This window comes from Rhinopithecus roxellana, chromosome 8 (assembly GCF_007565055.1).
Source record: "Rhinopithecus roxellana isolate Shanxi Qingling chromosome 8, ASM756505v1, whole genome shotgun sequence".
Classification (NCBI taxonomy): Eukaryota; Metazoa; Chordata; class Mammalia; order Primates; family Cercopithecidae; genus Rhinopithecus; species Rhinopithecus roxellana.
The window spans coordinates 3,686,726-3,700,523 of NC_044556.1; the positions used below are offsets into that span (position 1 = coordinate 3,686,726).

The following is a 13,798-nucleotide window of genomic DNA, read 5'->3' on the forward strand; positions in this document are numbered from 1 at the left end:
AGGTGCCACCTTGACTTAGTAGATGAATCCCTTTCCCCTCTATAAAAAGGGATGGTACCTACCCAGCCTTCCTCTGAAATTTTAAAAGTAGCTGACATCGCCAAAATGACCATCTCTGGAGCCCACTACCCACCGCCTCTCGTAGGGCAAGAGAGAATACCAGAAGGGCAGAGATTTCTGTAACCCAGAGAGGGTTAAGTCCAAGGTCACACAAACCCGCTCGAAGTGAGGCTAGATAAAGCTCAAAACAGGGCGGTGCTTCTGACCTTGAGATAACCGATTTTCCTCTCTGGTCAACCAGACGCCACTGATGGAGCAAGGGTGGAGGTGGGAACTGAGTCCAGTGCACCTTCTGAGGCTCCGTCACCACACTCAAGATGACGACACATTGAGCCCTGCTCTGCGGTTAGACACATTCAAGATGGCGATGCACACCCCGGATTCCGGTTCCGGTGGCTCAGGCCCTGGCCGGGACACGCTAAGCACACTGGAAGCAGCCATGGCGGATGGTCCGGTGGCGGAACTGCTGCTCCGGCGGCTGGAGGCGTCCGATGGCGGCCTGGACAGCGCCGAGCTGGCGGCTGAGCTGGGCATGGAGCACCAAGCGGTGGTGGGCGCCGTGAAGAGCCTTCAGGCGCTGGGCGAGGTGAGCCGGGCCCGTGATGCCGGGCCGCCTTGCCCTTGGTACCTACGGTCCCCTTGCCAGGAGGGCTCTACGTCCAGACCAAATTCCCTCAGGCCTAGTTTGGGGTAGCTGTATATGTGTCCACCCCAGGATGCGCGGACGGGAAGTGGGACGAGTGAGGGCCCAGATGTTCCTCATACAATAAACGTTTATAGAGGCGCGGTCAGCGTGGGTAGGGGGAACGATAACGGACGAGGAGGACGCGGTTGCTGCCCTCACGCAGGTTGCGACCTAATAGGAAGGTGCTTCAAGAACTAGAGTGATGGGGGGAACACAGGGGACCCAGCTGTGACAGCTGACCCAGGCTTGGGGGTCAGGGAGAGCGGCCTGGTGCAGGTGATGACTGAGTCGGTTCTCTGTAGAGGAAAGTGATACCACTTTAGAGATCAGTGGCCGAGATCTTCGGGGATGGCAGGCGGCGAGGGAGACCAGCATAGCTGTAATTGCAAGGCCTCTTAGGTCTTTACCTCACGAGAGAACTGGGGAGCCATAGCAGGAGCTAGAGCCCGGTCAGATGAGTGTGCTATCCACATCACCTTTGGGAATAACTGGCAGGGACAGGACAGGAGGTGAAGGGATGAAAGCAGAAGCTGGCACTTAACCAAGCTGGATGGCATGATGTCTGGCTATGGGAAGGCAGCTTGGGGGAGGTGGGGAAGGCATGGGATTCAGGACAAGGCAGGGGGCACACCGATGAAGTCCAGCCTTCTGACTTGGGCAAGTGGACAGTGACAGAGTCACAGGAGGAGGATGCTGAGGGGCCCGTGGGCCACCCAGAAGGCTAGATCCATGAGGCCAGGATCTGGGCTGTTTATCCATAGAGCTCATGTTCTGTGCCCCACTTTGGTCTCAGCTTGTTTGTCCAATTCATTCTATAATCCTGGCTGATGGCCATGTTATTCCCATTTTGCAGATGTGACAACTGATGGTCAGTAACATAATCAGTGTGAATAGAAGAGGCCGATGAACCCAGATTTGAAATTAGGCACTCAGGCTGCAGAGCCCATAGTCCTCAATGCAAAGGAGAGATGGCAGCTGTGTTCTGTTGGGTGACAGTGCTTTGATCAATATGATTTGACATTTGTATACGTCACAGAGGGTTAAATAATATAAAGAGGTGAGGTTAAATCTAATGACAGACAGTAATAGCCATAAAAATAATTATAGTAGTTAGAATTTATGCCGGGTGCAGTGGCTGACCCCTGTAATCCCAGCACTTTGGGAGGCCGAGGCGGGTGGATCACAAGGTCAGGAGTTCAAGACCAGCCTGGCCAAGATGGTGAAACCCCGTCTCTACTAAAAATACAAAAAATTTAGCCAGGCATGGTGGTGGGCGCCTGTAATCCCAGCTACTTGAGAGGCTGAGACAGATAATTGTTTGAACCTGGGAGGTGGAGGTTGCAGTGAGCCAAGATCACACCACTGCCCTCCAGCCTGGGCAACAGAGCGAGACTCCATCTCGAAAAAAAAAAAATAGAATTTATGCAGGAGTTGTCACATAGTAGGCACTATATATTCTTTCTGAGTATTAATTTAGCTACTCCTTAAAATCATCTGAGGTAGAACCCATCACACCTTTCTCTTATGGATGAGAAGAGTCGCTCAGAGGTTAAGCAACTTTCCCGAGGTCACACAGGAAATGAAGGGCAGAGTTGGGATTAGAACGAAGTGGGAGCCAGGTCCTGTGCACTCTACTTATCCTTTTTGTCCTTTTCTTCGTGACTCTGGACCTGGAACCTCAGTTTTTGTTTGTAATGTGTACCTCCAGGGCCCTTGTCTGACATTCTGGGCACTGACATGTGAACATTTAAACATGGAGACAGGTTGGGCGTGGTGGCTCATGCCCATAATGCCAGCACTTTGGGAGGCTGAGGAAGGAGAATCACTTGTGACCAGGAGTTTGAGACCAGCCTGGACAACATAACAACACCCTGTCTTTAAAAAGTAATTTAAAGGGCTGGGTGCGGTGGCTCACGCCTGTAATCCCAGCACTTTGGGAGGCCGAGCTGGCCGATTACAAGGTCAGGAATTTGAGATCAGCCTGGCCAACATGGCAAAACCCCATCTCTACTGAAAATACAACAATTAGCAGGTCTGCCGGGCTCGGTGGCTCACGCCTGTAATCCCAGCACTTTGGGAGGCCCAGACGGGCGGATCACGAGGTCAGGAGATCAAGACCATCCTGGCTAACATGGTGAAACCCCGTCTCTACTAAAAAGTACCAAAAAAACTAGCCGGGCGAGGTGGCGGGTGCCTGTGGTCCCAGCTACTCGGGAGGCTGAGGCAGGAGAATGGCATAAACCCGGGAGGCGGAGCTTGCAGAGTGAGCTGAGATCTGACCACTGCACTCCAGCCTGGGCGACAGAGCGAGACTCTGTCTCAAAAAAAAAAAAAAAAAAAAAAAAAAGGCCGGGCGCGGTGGCTCAAGCCTGTAATCCCAGCACTTTGGGAGGCCGAGACAGGCGGATCACGAGGTCAGGAGATCGAGACCATCCTGGCTAACACGGTGAAACCCCGTCTCTACTAAAAAATACAAAAGATTAGCCGGGCGAGGTGGCGGGCGCCTGTAGTCCCAGCTACGCGGGAGGCTGAGGCAGGAGAACGGCGTAAACCCGGGAGTCGGAGCTTATAGTGAGCTGAGATCTGGCCACTGCACTCCAGCCTGGGCGACAGAGCAAGACTCCGTCTCAGAAAAAAAAAAAAAAAGAAATCTATAAAAAATTAGCAGGTCATGGTGGCGCACACCTGCAATCCCAGCTACTCCGGAGGCTGAGGCAGATAATTGTTTGAACCCGGGAGGCGGAGGTTGCAGTGAGCCGAGATCGCGTCACTGCATTCCAGCCTCGGCGACAAAGCGAGACTCCATCTCACAAAAAAAAAGGTAATTTAAAAATTAACCAAGTGTGGTGGCACGTGCCTGTAGTCCCAGCTACTCGGGAGGCTGAGGCGGAAGGATCACTTGAGTCCAGGAGTTCGAGGCTGCAGTGAGCTGTGATCACACGACTGCACCCCAGCCTAGTGACAGGGTTAGGCCCCCTCTCAATGAAAACAAAAACAAAGAAAAAATGTGAAGACGAATCAGTTCACCTAATTTTTCACCTTAAAATCTGTCACAGGTTCAAAACTGACAGTAAGAATTTGTCCTCCGCCAGGTAACATCCTTAGTGGTATACTTTACCCAGGGAGGTGTAAACTATCATTATTATTACCCCTGTGTTACATAAGGGAAATGGAGACACAACAAGGTCTTTCCCTTGAGACCACTTGGCTGTAAAGTTGCATAGCTGGGATGTGAAGCCAGCTTCAAAGGCTATGCTTTGAACCTGGGACCCAGTGCTGCAGAAAGGGGGTGCCTGACTCTGAGCCTCACCGCTGCCTGGACCCCCCCGCCTGCCCCGCCATTTCCCTCTAGATCATAGAGGCTGAACTTCGGTCCACCAAGCGCTGGGAGCTTACTGCGGAGGGTGAGGAGATTGCCCGGGAGGGCAGCCATGAGGCCCGTGTGTTTCGAAGCATCCCCCCGGAGGGCCTGGCCCAGAGCGAGCTTATGGTAGGAGCTGTGGGGTGAACGGGGAGTGAGTGGTAGGGTGAAGGTGGCCCTGGTGCCCCACTCACTGCAGCCTCTCTTTTCCAGCGACTGCCCAGTGGCAAAGTGGGCTTCAGCAAGGCCATGTCCAACAAGTGGATCCGGGTGGACAAGAGTGCAGCCGACGGGCCCTGGGTGTTCCGAGTGGTGCGTTCCTGCAGGCTGGCCAGGGGGCAGGTGGACGGGCACGTGGACCCCTGGCCCTCACACCCCTTATCCCGGCAGGTGGACAGCATGGAGGACGAGGTGCAGCGGCGGCTCCAGCTGGTCCAGGGGGGACAGGCTGAGAAGCTGGGGGAGAAGGAGAGGAGCGAGCTGAGGAAGAGGAAGCTGTTGGCTGAAGTGTGAGTGGGTGCCCCCTGCAGACTCAGGCCCCCACCACCTGCGTGGCATGGTGGAGGCATGGTGGGAGGGAGACACCTTGCCCACACCAGGCACAGATGTGGCCAGTTTCCTCCCAGCTCGCTTAATGCCATAGTTGTCAAGCCTGTGTGCCTCGGGGTCTTTGTCCATGAGGACCCTTCTGCTGAGAACTGTTTCCCTCTGATCTTTAAGGTCAGCTCCTCATCAAGTCTCTATCCTGCGTCTGCTTAAAGAGGCCACCCTGCCACCCCTCCTCTCCTCTTGAGTTCCATGAAGCCCATCATCCCCAGTCTCCATCTTTGGTGCTTGTTCATTTCTTTCACTGTCCTTAGTGTGGTCCGAAGTTTAATGAACACACGCTGGACAGGCTCCTGGAACCTAGATGGGCTAGGGGCTGTCCTCTCACAGAACAAATGTCCCCTTTGAGCAGACACAGAGTGGCAGAGAGAAGAGACTAAAGCTGGGATGCCTAATTGAAGAGACTAGAGCTGGGATGCATAATTGAAGTACACAAGAGTGAAACTCCATCTCAAAAAAGAAAAAGGAAAAAACCAAAAACACTGCCCTCTTTCAGGGGCTTGTGGGGACACTTTCGCAGAACAGAGCCTGGCACAGAATAAATCTGCTAGACTTTCCCTAATTTCATCACTCAGTCGTGTACTTAGCACCTTGAACGGACTCTGGCACACAGTAGGTTCTTAATAAGCATTTTTTGAATGAATGAGTAAGTGCATACGGGAGATAGGACATGGCCGCATAGGAGGAGTTCAGGTAGTGATGAATGTCAGGATGGAAATAAAGCAGAGTGACTTGGTAGGTAGCGTGGGGATCCTCATCAGGCGGGAGATCAAGGAAGTCCTCTCGGAGGAGATAGCAGTGGCATCTTCTTCGTTCCCCTGGCCACAGGACCCTGAAGACCTACTGGGTGAGCAAAGGCAGTGCCTTTAGTACCAGCATCTCCAAGCAAGAGACAGAGCTGAGCCCAGAGATGATCTCTAGGTAGGGGGTAACCCCAGGTCAGGGTGGGTGGGAGCTGGGGCAGGGGTCGGGGACAGGCAGCCTTTACCAGGCTCTTGCATCCTCCCCCAGTGGCTCTTGGCGGGACCGGCCCTTCAAGCCCTACAACTTCTTGGCCCACGGTGTCCTTCCCGACAGCGGCCACCTTCACCCCCTGCTCAAGGTCCGCTCCCAGTTCCGACAGATCTTCCTGGAGATGGGGTGAGCACAGGGCTGGGGGCAGGGCCTGATGCTGCTGCTGGGTACAGGCAGGGCAGTCAGGCTGCGTCTCCCACCAGGTTCACCGAGATGCCGACCTATAACTTCATTGAGAGCTCCTTCTGGAACTTTGACGCCCTCTTCCAGCCCCAGCAGCACCCAGCCCGTGACCAACATGACACCTTCTTCCTTCGAGGTGGGTCAGCCCCTAGGGCCTCCCTGAGACATGAGAGACACCAGGCTAGGGTAGAGCCTTTATAGGATGGGCATCCCATTTTATCAAATTAGGTCTAGAACTGGGCATGGTGGTGTGCACCTGTAGTGCAGCTATTTGGGAAGCCAAGGCAGGAGGATTGCTTGAGCCCAGGAGTTCAAATCCAGCTCAGGCAACCTAGGGAAGAGTCTACCTCTAAAAAAATTAATTAGGGCCGGGCGCAGGTGGCTCAAGCCTGTAATCCCAGCACTTTGGGAGGCCGAGACGGGCAGATCACGAGGTCAGGAGATTGAGACCATCCTGGCTAACACAGTGAAACCCCGTCTCTACTAAAAATACAAAAAAAAACTAGCCAGGCAAGGTGGCGGGCGCCTGTAGTCCCAGCTACTCGGGAGGCTGAGGCAGGAGAATGGCGTAAACCCGGGAGGCGGAGCTTGCAGTGAGCTGAGATCCAGCCACTGCACTCTAGCTCGGGCGACAGAGCAAGACTCCATCTCAAAAATAATAATAATAATAATAATTAATTGATTAATTAATTAAAGTCCATCCTTGTTGAATGTGTCAAGCTCTGTTCTCATTATGTCACCTCCAGTCTTTTTTTTTTCTTTTCTTTTTTTTTGAGACAGGGTCTAACTCTCGGGTGAGAGGCATAAACTCCGCCTCCCGGGTTTATGCCATTCTCCTGCCTCAGCCTCCCGAGTAGCTGGGACTACAGGCTCCCGCCACCTCGCCCGGCTAGTTTTTTGTATTTTTTAGTAGAGATGGAGTTTCACCGGGTTAGCCAGGATGGTCTCGATCTCCTGACCTCGTGATCTGCCCGTCTCGGCCTCCCAAAGTGCTGGAATTACAGGCGTGAGCCACCGCGCCTGGCCTCTTTTTTTTTTTTTTGAGACAGGGTCTCACTCTGTCGCCCAAGCTGGAGTGCAGTGGCACGATCTTGGATCACTGCAAACTGCCTCCCGGGTTCAAGCGATTCTCCTGCCTCTGCCTCCCGCGTAGCTGGGATTACAGGCGTGTACCACCATGCCTGGCTAATTTTTGTGTTTTTACGGGGTTTCGCCATGTTGGCCAGGCTGGTCTCGAACCCCTGACCTCAAGTATTCCTCCTGCCTTGGCCTCCCAAAGTGCTAGGATTACAGGCGTGAGTGACCATGCCTAGCTAAAAATTAGCGTATTTTTGTATTGTTTTGTCTTGTTCTATGTTGCGCAGGCTGGTCTCGAACTCCTGAGCTCAATCCTCTTGCCTCAGCCTCCCAAAGTGCTGGGATTACAGGTGTGAGCCCCTACACCCTGCCTGCCTGCATGTCTTCTTTGAGCATTCCAGGCTGTGCACACCTCAGGGCCTTTGCTTATGTTGTGTCTTTAGCTGAGAGCTGTTTTCTCCCAGATCTTCAAGGCAGGCTGCAGCCTCAAACCTCTGCTCACGTGTCACCAGAGACAGGCCAGCCTAACACTCCCAGGCTCACCCCCAGTTCTACAGAAGCCCTTCACCCCTAGTGTTTATTATTCTGTCACATTTCTTTCTTTCAATGCCCTTAGCACTGTCCGGAATGGAATGACTTCCCACAATGGGGTGGCCTTCCTGACCAAGAGGGCAGTTGAGGTCATTGGGTGCCAGCTTACCTGGCCAGGAGGAGCAACATCATTCTTGTCATCATTGTCGTAGCACCCAAAACTTACTAAGCACTCATCACATGCTAGCCACTATTCTAATCTTCCTGTCAACTACTGGAAGCACTACTATTACCCCTTTTTACAAAGAAGGAAACTTGGCCAGGCTCAGTGGGTATAATCCCACTGTTGGGGAGGCCAAGGGAGGAGGATTGCTTGAGCCCAGGAGTTTGAGATCAGTCTGAGCAACATAGAAAGACCCCATCTTACAAAAAAAATTAGCTGGGCATGGTGGTGCATGCCTGTAGTTGTAGCTACTCAGGAGGCTGAGGTGAAGGATTGCTTGAGCCTGGGAGTTTGAGGCTGCAGTGAGCTATGATTGCATCACTGCACTGCAGGCCAAGCAACAGAGCAAGACTCTGTACCTTAAAAAAAAGAAAACAAAAGGCCGGGCGCAGTGGCATAATCCCAGCACTTTGGGAGGCCCAGGCAGGCAGATCACTTGAAGTCAGGAATTTGAGACCAGCCTGGCCAACATGGTAAAACCCCATGTCTACCAAATATAAAAAATTAGCTGGGTGTGGTGGCACACTTCTGTAATCCCAGCTACTCGGGAGGCTGAGGCAGGAGAACTGCTTGAACCTGGGAGGAAGAGGTTGCAGTGAGCCGATAGTGTGCCACTGCACTCCAGCCTGGGCAGCGGAGCAAGATTCCATCTTAGGGCCAGGCGTAGTGGCTCATGCCTGTAATCCTAGCACTTTGGGAGGCTGAGGTGGGCGGATCACAAGGTCAGGAGATCGAGACCATCCTGGCTAACATGATGAAACCCCGTCTCTACTATAAAAATACAAAAAATTAGCCGGGTGTGGTGGTGGGCGCCTGTAGCCCTAGCTACTGGGGAGGCTGAGGCAGGAGAATGGTGTGAACCCGGGAGGTGGAGCAAGACTGCATCTCTAAATAAATAAATAAATGCATACATACATATGTAAATAAATAAAGCCCAGGTGCAGTGGCTCTCGCCTATAATCCCAATACTCTGGAAGGCTGAGGCATGTGGATCACCTGAGGTCAGCAGTTCGAGACCACCCTGACCAACATGGCGAAACCCCACCTCTACTAAAAATACAAAAGTTACCCGGGTGTGGTGGCGGGCACCTGTAATACCAGCTACTTGGGAGGTTGCAGTGAGCCAAGATTGAGCCATTGCACTTTAGCTGGGGTGATCGAACAAGACTCCGTCTCATAAAGAAAAAAAAAGAAAAGAAAAGAAAAAAATACACACAAATGAGAAAACTGAGGCACGAGAATCGCTTGAACCTGGGAGGCAGAGGTTGCAGTAAGCCCAGATTGCACCACTACACTCCAGCCTGGGCAACAGAGTGAGACCCTGTCTGAAAAAAAAAAAAAAGAGAAATGCTCGTTGACTGACCTGATGTTGCTCTGTCCTGCCCAGATCCAGCTGAGGCCCTGCAGCTCCCAATGGACTACGTCCAGCGGGTCAAGCGGACCCACTCTCAGGGCGGCTATGGCTCACAGGGGTGAGGCAGGACTCACCTGGTATGGAAGGGAAGGAAGCTGGGGACCCCTGGGCCATTGCATGGACTTCCCACCTTCCCTCCTGAAGGTACAAGTATACCTGGAAGCTGGATGAGGCCCGGAAAAACCTACTGCGTACCCACACCACATCAGCCAGCGCCCGTGCACTCTATCGCCTTGCCCAAAAGGTGCGGTTGGCCCAGGTGGGGGCCAGAGTGGGGAGAGAGTGTTGTCAAAGGGACCTTCTGACCCTTACTTGGGCCGGGCTCGGTTGTCACCCCTAGAAGCCCTTCACGCCGGTCAAGTACTTCTCCATTGACCGTGTATTCCGGAATGAGACCCTGGACGCCACGCACCTGGCTGAGTTCCACCAGATCGAGGGTGTGGTGGCGGATCACGGCCTCACCCTGGGCCACCTCATGGGCGTTCTGCGGGAATTCTTCACCAAGCTGGGTGAGCAGGGGGGCAGGGGTGGGCGGTGGTGGTGCGGCAGCAGGCGGGTGTGTTGATCACCAGCATTATCCTCCAAACCCCTGCTCTCCTACCCGCCCCTACTCCCTGCAGGTATCACGCAACTCCGCTTCAAGCCAGCCTACAACCCATACACAGAGCCCAGCATGGAGGTGTTCAGCTACCACCAAGGTCAGGGTGGGCCCTGGTACTGGGGTGGGAGGGAGGTCTCAGGCTACCATGGTTCAGCCTGGGTCCCCCCACTGCCACACCTGTACCCCACCTCCCAAGCTCACCACCAGACCCAGAACCTGTACCAGCAGTGCCCAGAAACTCAACACGCACTGCCCCTGTCTTCTCTGTCCTGCGCCTGCAGGCCTGAAGAAGTGGGTGGAGGTCGGAAACTCCGGGGTCTTCCGTCCGGAGATGCTGCTGCCCATGGGGCTTCCCGAGAATGTGTCAGTCATTGCCTGGGGCCTCTCCCTGGAGCGGTAAGTGCCCAGGTGGAAACTCTGGGTGTCCAGCTGCCTCAAACAACTCTCCAGGTGTAGGGGCCTGCGTGGTTTCAGCACCACCAATTCATTCATCCAATGGACAAAACTTTCATAGTAAGCACAAACTGAATGCCCGGCCCCGTGCTGTGAACATGACAGCTCATGTCCCTGCCTCTGAACCTGGGGTCCCAGAGGAGCGAGAAGGATGATAACTAGCAAGACCAACAAGCATATCAGGCCAGGTGTGGTAGCTCCCAGTGCTGTGGGAGGCCAAGGCAGGAGGATCGCCTGAGCCAGGAGTTCGAGATCAACCTGGGCAATAGAGCAAGTCTCCGTCTCTACAAAGAATAAAAACAGGCCAGGCATGGTGGCCCATGCGTGTAATCCCAGCACTGTGGGTGGCTGAGGCAGGTGTATACCTGAGGTCAGGAGTTTGAGGCCAGCCTGACCAACATGGCAAAACCTTGTGTCTACTAAAAATATAAAAATTAGCCAGGTGTGGTGGCAGGTGCCTGTAATCCCAGCTACTTGGGAGGCTGAGGCAGGAGAATTGTTTGAACCCAGGAGGCAGAGGCTGCAGTGAGCCAAGATCATGCCACTGCACTCTATTCTAGCCTGGGCAACAGAGTGTGACTCTGTCTCCTGTCTCTACTAAAACTACAAAAATTAGCCGGGCACTGTTGCGTGCGTCTGTAGTCCTAGTCCTAGGTACTCATGAGGCTGAGGTATGAGAATCACTTGAACCTGGGAGGCGGAGGTTGCAGTGAGCCGAGATTGTGCTACCGCACTCCACCCTAGGTTATAGAGTGAGACTCTGAAAACACAAATGCACTCAGCAAATAAAGACAAAAGTGTGTACCAGGGCAGTAAGTGGTATAGGGAGGGCTAAGGCAACTACGTGGTCAGTGAAGGCATCACGGAAGAAGAAGTGCCATCTTAGCAAAATCTGGAGGTAGAAAAGGGGTAAACTGTGAGGGTATCTGGGGAAGGGTGTTCTAGGTAGTGGTCACAGTCAGTTCAAAGGCCCAGAAGTGGGAATGTGCCTTTTGTATTAGGAGAAGCGCGAGTAGGCTGGTGTGGCTGAAGGCAGAGAGTGAGAGGTGATAGAGGAGTTGGCGCAGGGCCCTATGGGTCATGGGGAGAACTTGAACTTTTCCTCTGAGGAAGATGGGAGCCATCCTAAGCCAAAGAGTGCATGTGCTGACCTCATGGTAAACTCTGTTCCCTCTCTTACAAGCCCAACAATGATCAAATATGGCATCAACAACATCCGGGACCTGGTGGGCCACAAGGTGAACCTGCAGATGGTGTACGACAGTCCCCTGTGCCGCCTGGATGCTGAGCCGAGGCCCCCTCCCACACAGGAAGCTGCGTGACATGGGCCAGTCTAGGACAGCTCATCCTCCCCGAGTCCCTGCTGCTGCACTCCTTTGCATCCCTGGCCAGTGACCTTGTATTTATGAGGCCTCTGTGAGGCCAGCCCCCACCTTCCTCTTTCCCACCTGTCCCAGAACCAGAATCCCAGGGACAGAGGACCAGGTAGCAGGTTCCTTCTGTTGTCCTGTGTGGTGTGTCCACTGTGAGGGTGGGTCCTGAGGAGACCTGTGGGCCACCTACTGTCTAATAAAGTGGGCAGTTGCCCCCATCTGGTGGCTTTCCTTAGGGGTGAGATGTCTTGTTGGGTCCCCCTAGCTCAGTGTGCCACTTGATGGTCAAAAATCTGGGTACTGGACCAGGCACAGTGGCTCACTTCTGTAATCCCAGAACTTTTGGGAGGCCGAGGTGGATGGGTCACTTGAGGTCAGAAGTTCAGGAACACCCTGGCCAAAGAGGTGAAACCACATCTCTACTAAAAGTAAAAAAATTAGGCCGGGCATGGTGGCTCACGCCTGTAATCCCAAAACTTGGGGAAGCCGAGGCAGGCAGATCACTTGAGGTCAGGAGTTCGAGACCAGCCTGGCCAACACAGTGTGAAAACCCATCTCAACTAAAAATACAAAAAAAAAAAAAACTCAGCTGGCATAGTGGCGAGCGCCTGTAGTTCCAGCTACTCTGGAGGCTGAAGCACGAGAATCACTTGAACCAAGAGGCAGAGGTTGCAGTGAGCCAAGATTGTGCCACTGCACTACAGCCTGGGTGACAGAACAAGACTCTTGTTTCAAAAAAATAAAAAATAAAAATTAGGCATGGTGGCAGGCACCTGTAGTCCCAGCTACTTGGGAGGCTGAGGTGGGAGAATCGCTTGAACCCAGGAGGTGGAGGTTGTAGGGAGCCAAGATCATACCACTGCACTCCAGCGTAGGCTGGAAAGAGACCTGTCCCCAAAAAACAAAAATTAGCTCAGCATGGTGGCTCATGCCTATAATCCCAGGTACTCCAGAGACTCGGGTAGATCACTTTAGCCTTGGAGGTCGAGGCTGCAATGAGCTCGACCACTGCACTCCAGCCTGGGCAACAGAGTGAGACCCTGTCATTAAATAAATACATATTTATGTGTCTAAATAAACACAAGTACCCTGAAATCTGTTGCCATTTCCATCAAATCTGAACCTCAGCTGTGTTGGGATGAAGAGAAAGCTTCCTTATTGCTCTCTGAAGTTTCACTAAAAATTACTGACAAAAGGCAGATTAATAAGAGAAAAGGAATACGAATGTATTTGATCATAGTGTTACCTGACAAGCCTTCAGAATGAAGACCCAGAGATAAGGGGAAACTGTTTTGTTTTGAAATGGAGTCTGGCTCTGTTGCCCGGGCTGGAGTGTACGGGCGATCTTGGCTCACTGCAGCCTCAAGGGATTTTCCTGCCTCAGCTTCCTAAATAGCTGGGATTATACATGCCTGCCACCATGCCTGATTAATGAAAAGTGTCTTATGCTTAGGTTCAACAAAGTTTGAACACCCAAGTAGAAATCTAATTGGACGAAAAGGGTGTGTTATGGTTCACGCTTGTAATCCCAACACTTTGGGAGGCTGAGGCAGGTGGATCACTTGAGGTCAGGAGTTTGAGACCAGCCTGGGCAACATGGAAAAACCCCATCTCTACTAAAAATAACAAAAATTAGCCGGGCATGGTGCATCTGTAATCCCGGCTACTCGGTTGGCTGAGAATTGCTTGAACCCGGGAGGCCAAGGTTGCAGTGAGTTGAGATCTCGCCACTGCATTCCAGTGTCGCCAGGACAACAGAGCAAGACTCAAAAAAAAAGGTGGGGGGTTGTCTAATACTAATAGGCTTCGTCGGGAAACCCAGCAAGGCCTGTTTATCTAGATTCTTCTTGGAATCTGAGGAATGCATGCTCAGAGAGACCAAGAAGAATCTAGATAGGTAGGCCTTGTGTGGGGCAGAAGCTTCTTTGAAACGGAGGTCTTATGACCTACAGTCAATAGGGTAGGTCAGATAATTTCTTATTTTTTTGAGACAGCACTTTGGGAAACCAAGACAGGAGGATGGTTGAGCCCAGGAGTTGGAGATCAGCCTGGGCTCAGCACAGAGAATTCTCATTTCTACAGGAAAAAATACATATAATTATGTGTATATGTGTTTTGTTTATTTATTTATTTATTTTTGAGACGGAGCCTCACTCTGTCACCCAGGCTGGAGTGCAGTGGCATGATCGCAGCTCACTGCAACCTCCGCTTCCTGGA

The 13,798-nt window shown here is 52.6% G+C and overlaps 1 protein-coding gene across 1 annotated transcript; it reads left to right on the forward strand.

The window, feature by feature from the left end:
* The first annotated feature begins 476 nt into the window (after nt 1-476).
* Nucleotides 477-11,799, forward strand: FARSA (phenylalanyl-tRNA synthetase subunit alpha). Its single transcript, XM_010361623.2, has 13 exons — nt 477-646; nt 4,098-4,235; nt 4,320-4,418; nt 4,497-4,615; nt 5,541-5,633; nt 5,724-5,852; nt 5,930-6,045; nt 9,128-9,212; nt 9,299-9,398; nt 9,495-9,663; nt 9,775-9,852; nt 10,037-10,151; nt 11,392-11,799. Exons 1-13 carry the CDS (start codon nt 500-502, stop codon nt 11,528-11,530), a joined length of 1,527 nt encoding a protein of 508 aa, XP_010359925.2. The 5' UTR covers nt 477-499; the 3' UTR covers nt 11,531-11,799.
* The last annotated feature ends 1,999 nt before the right edge of the window (nt 11,800-13,798 follow it).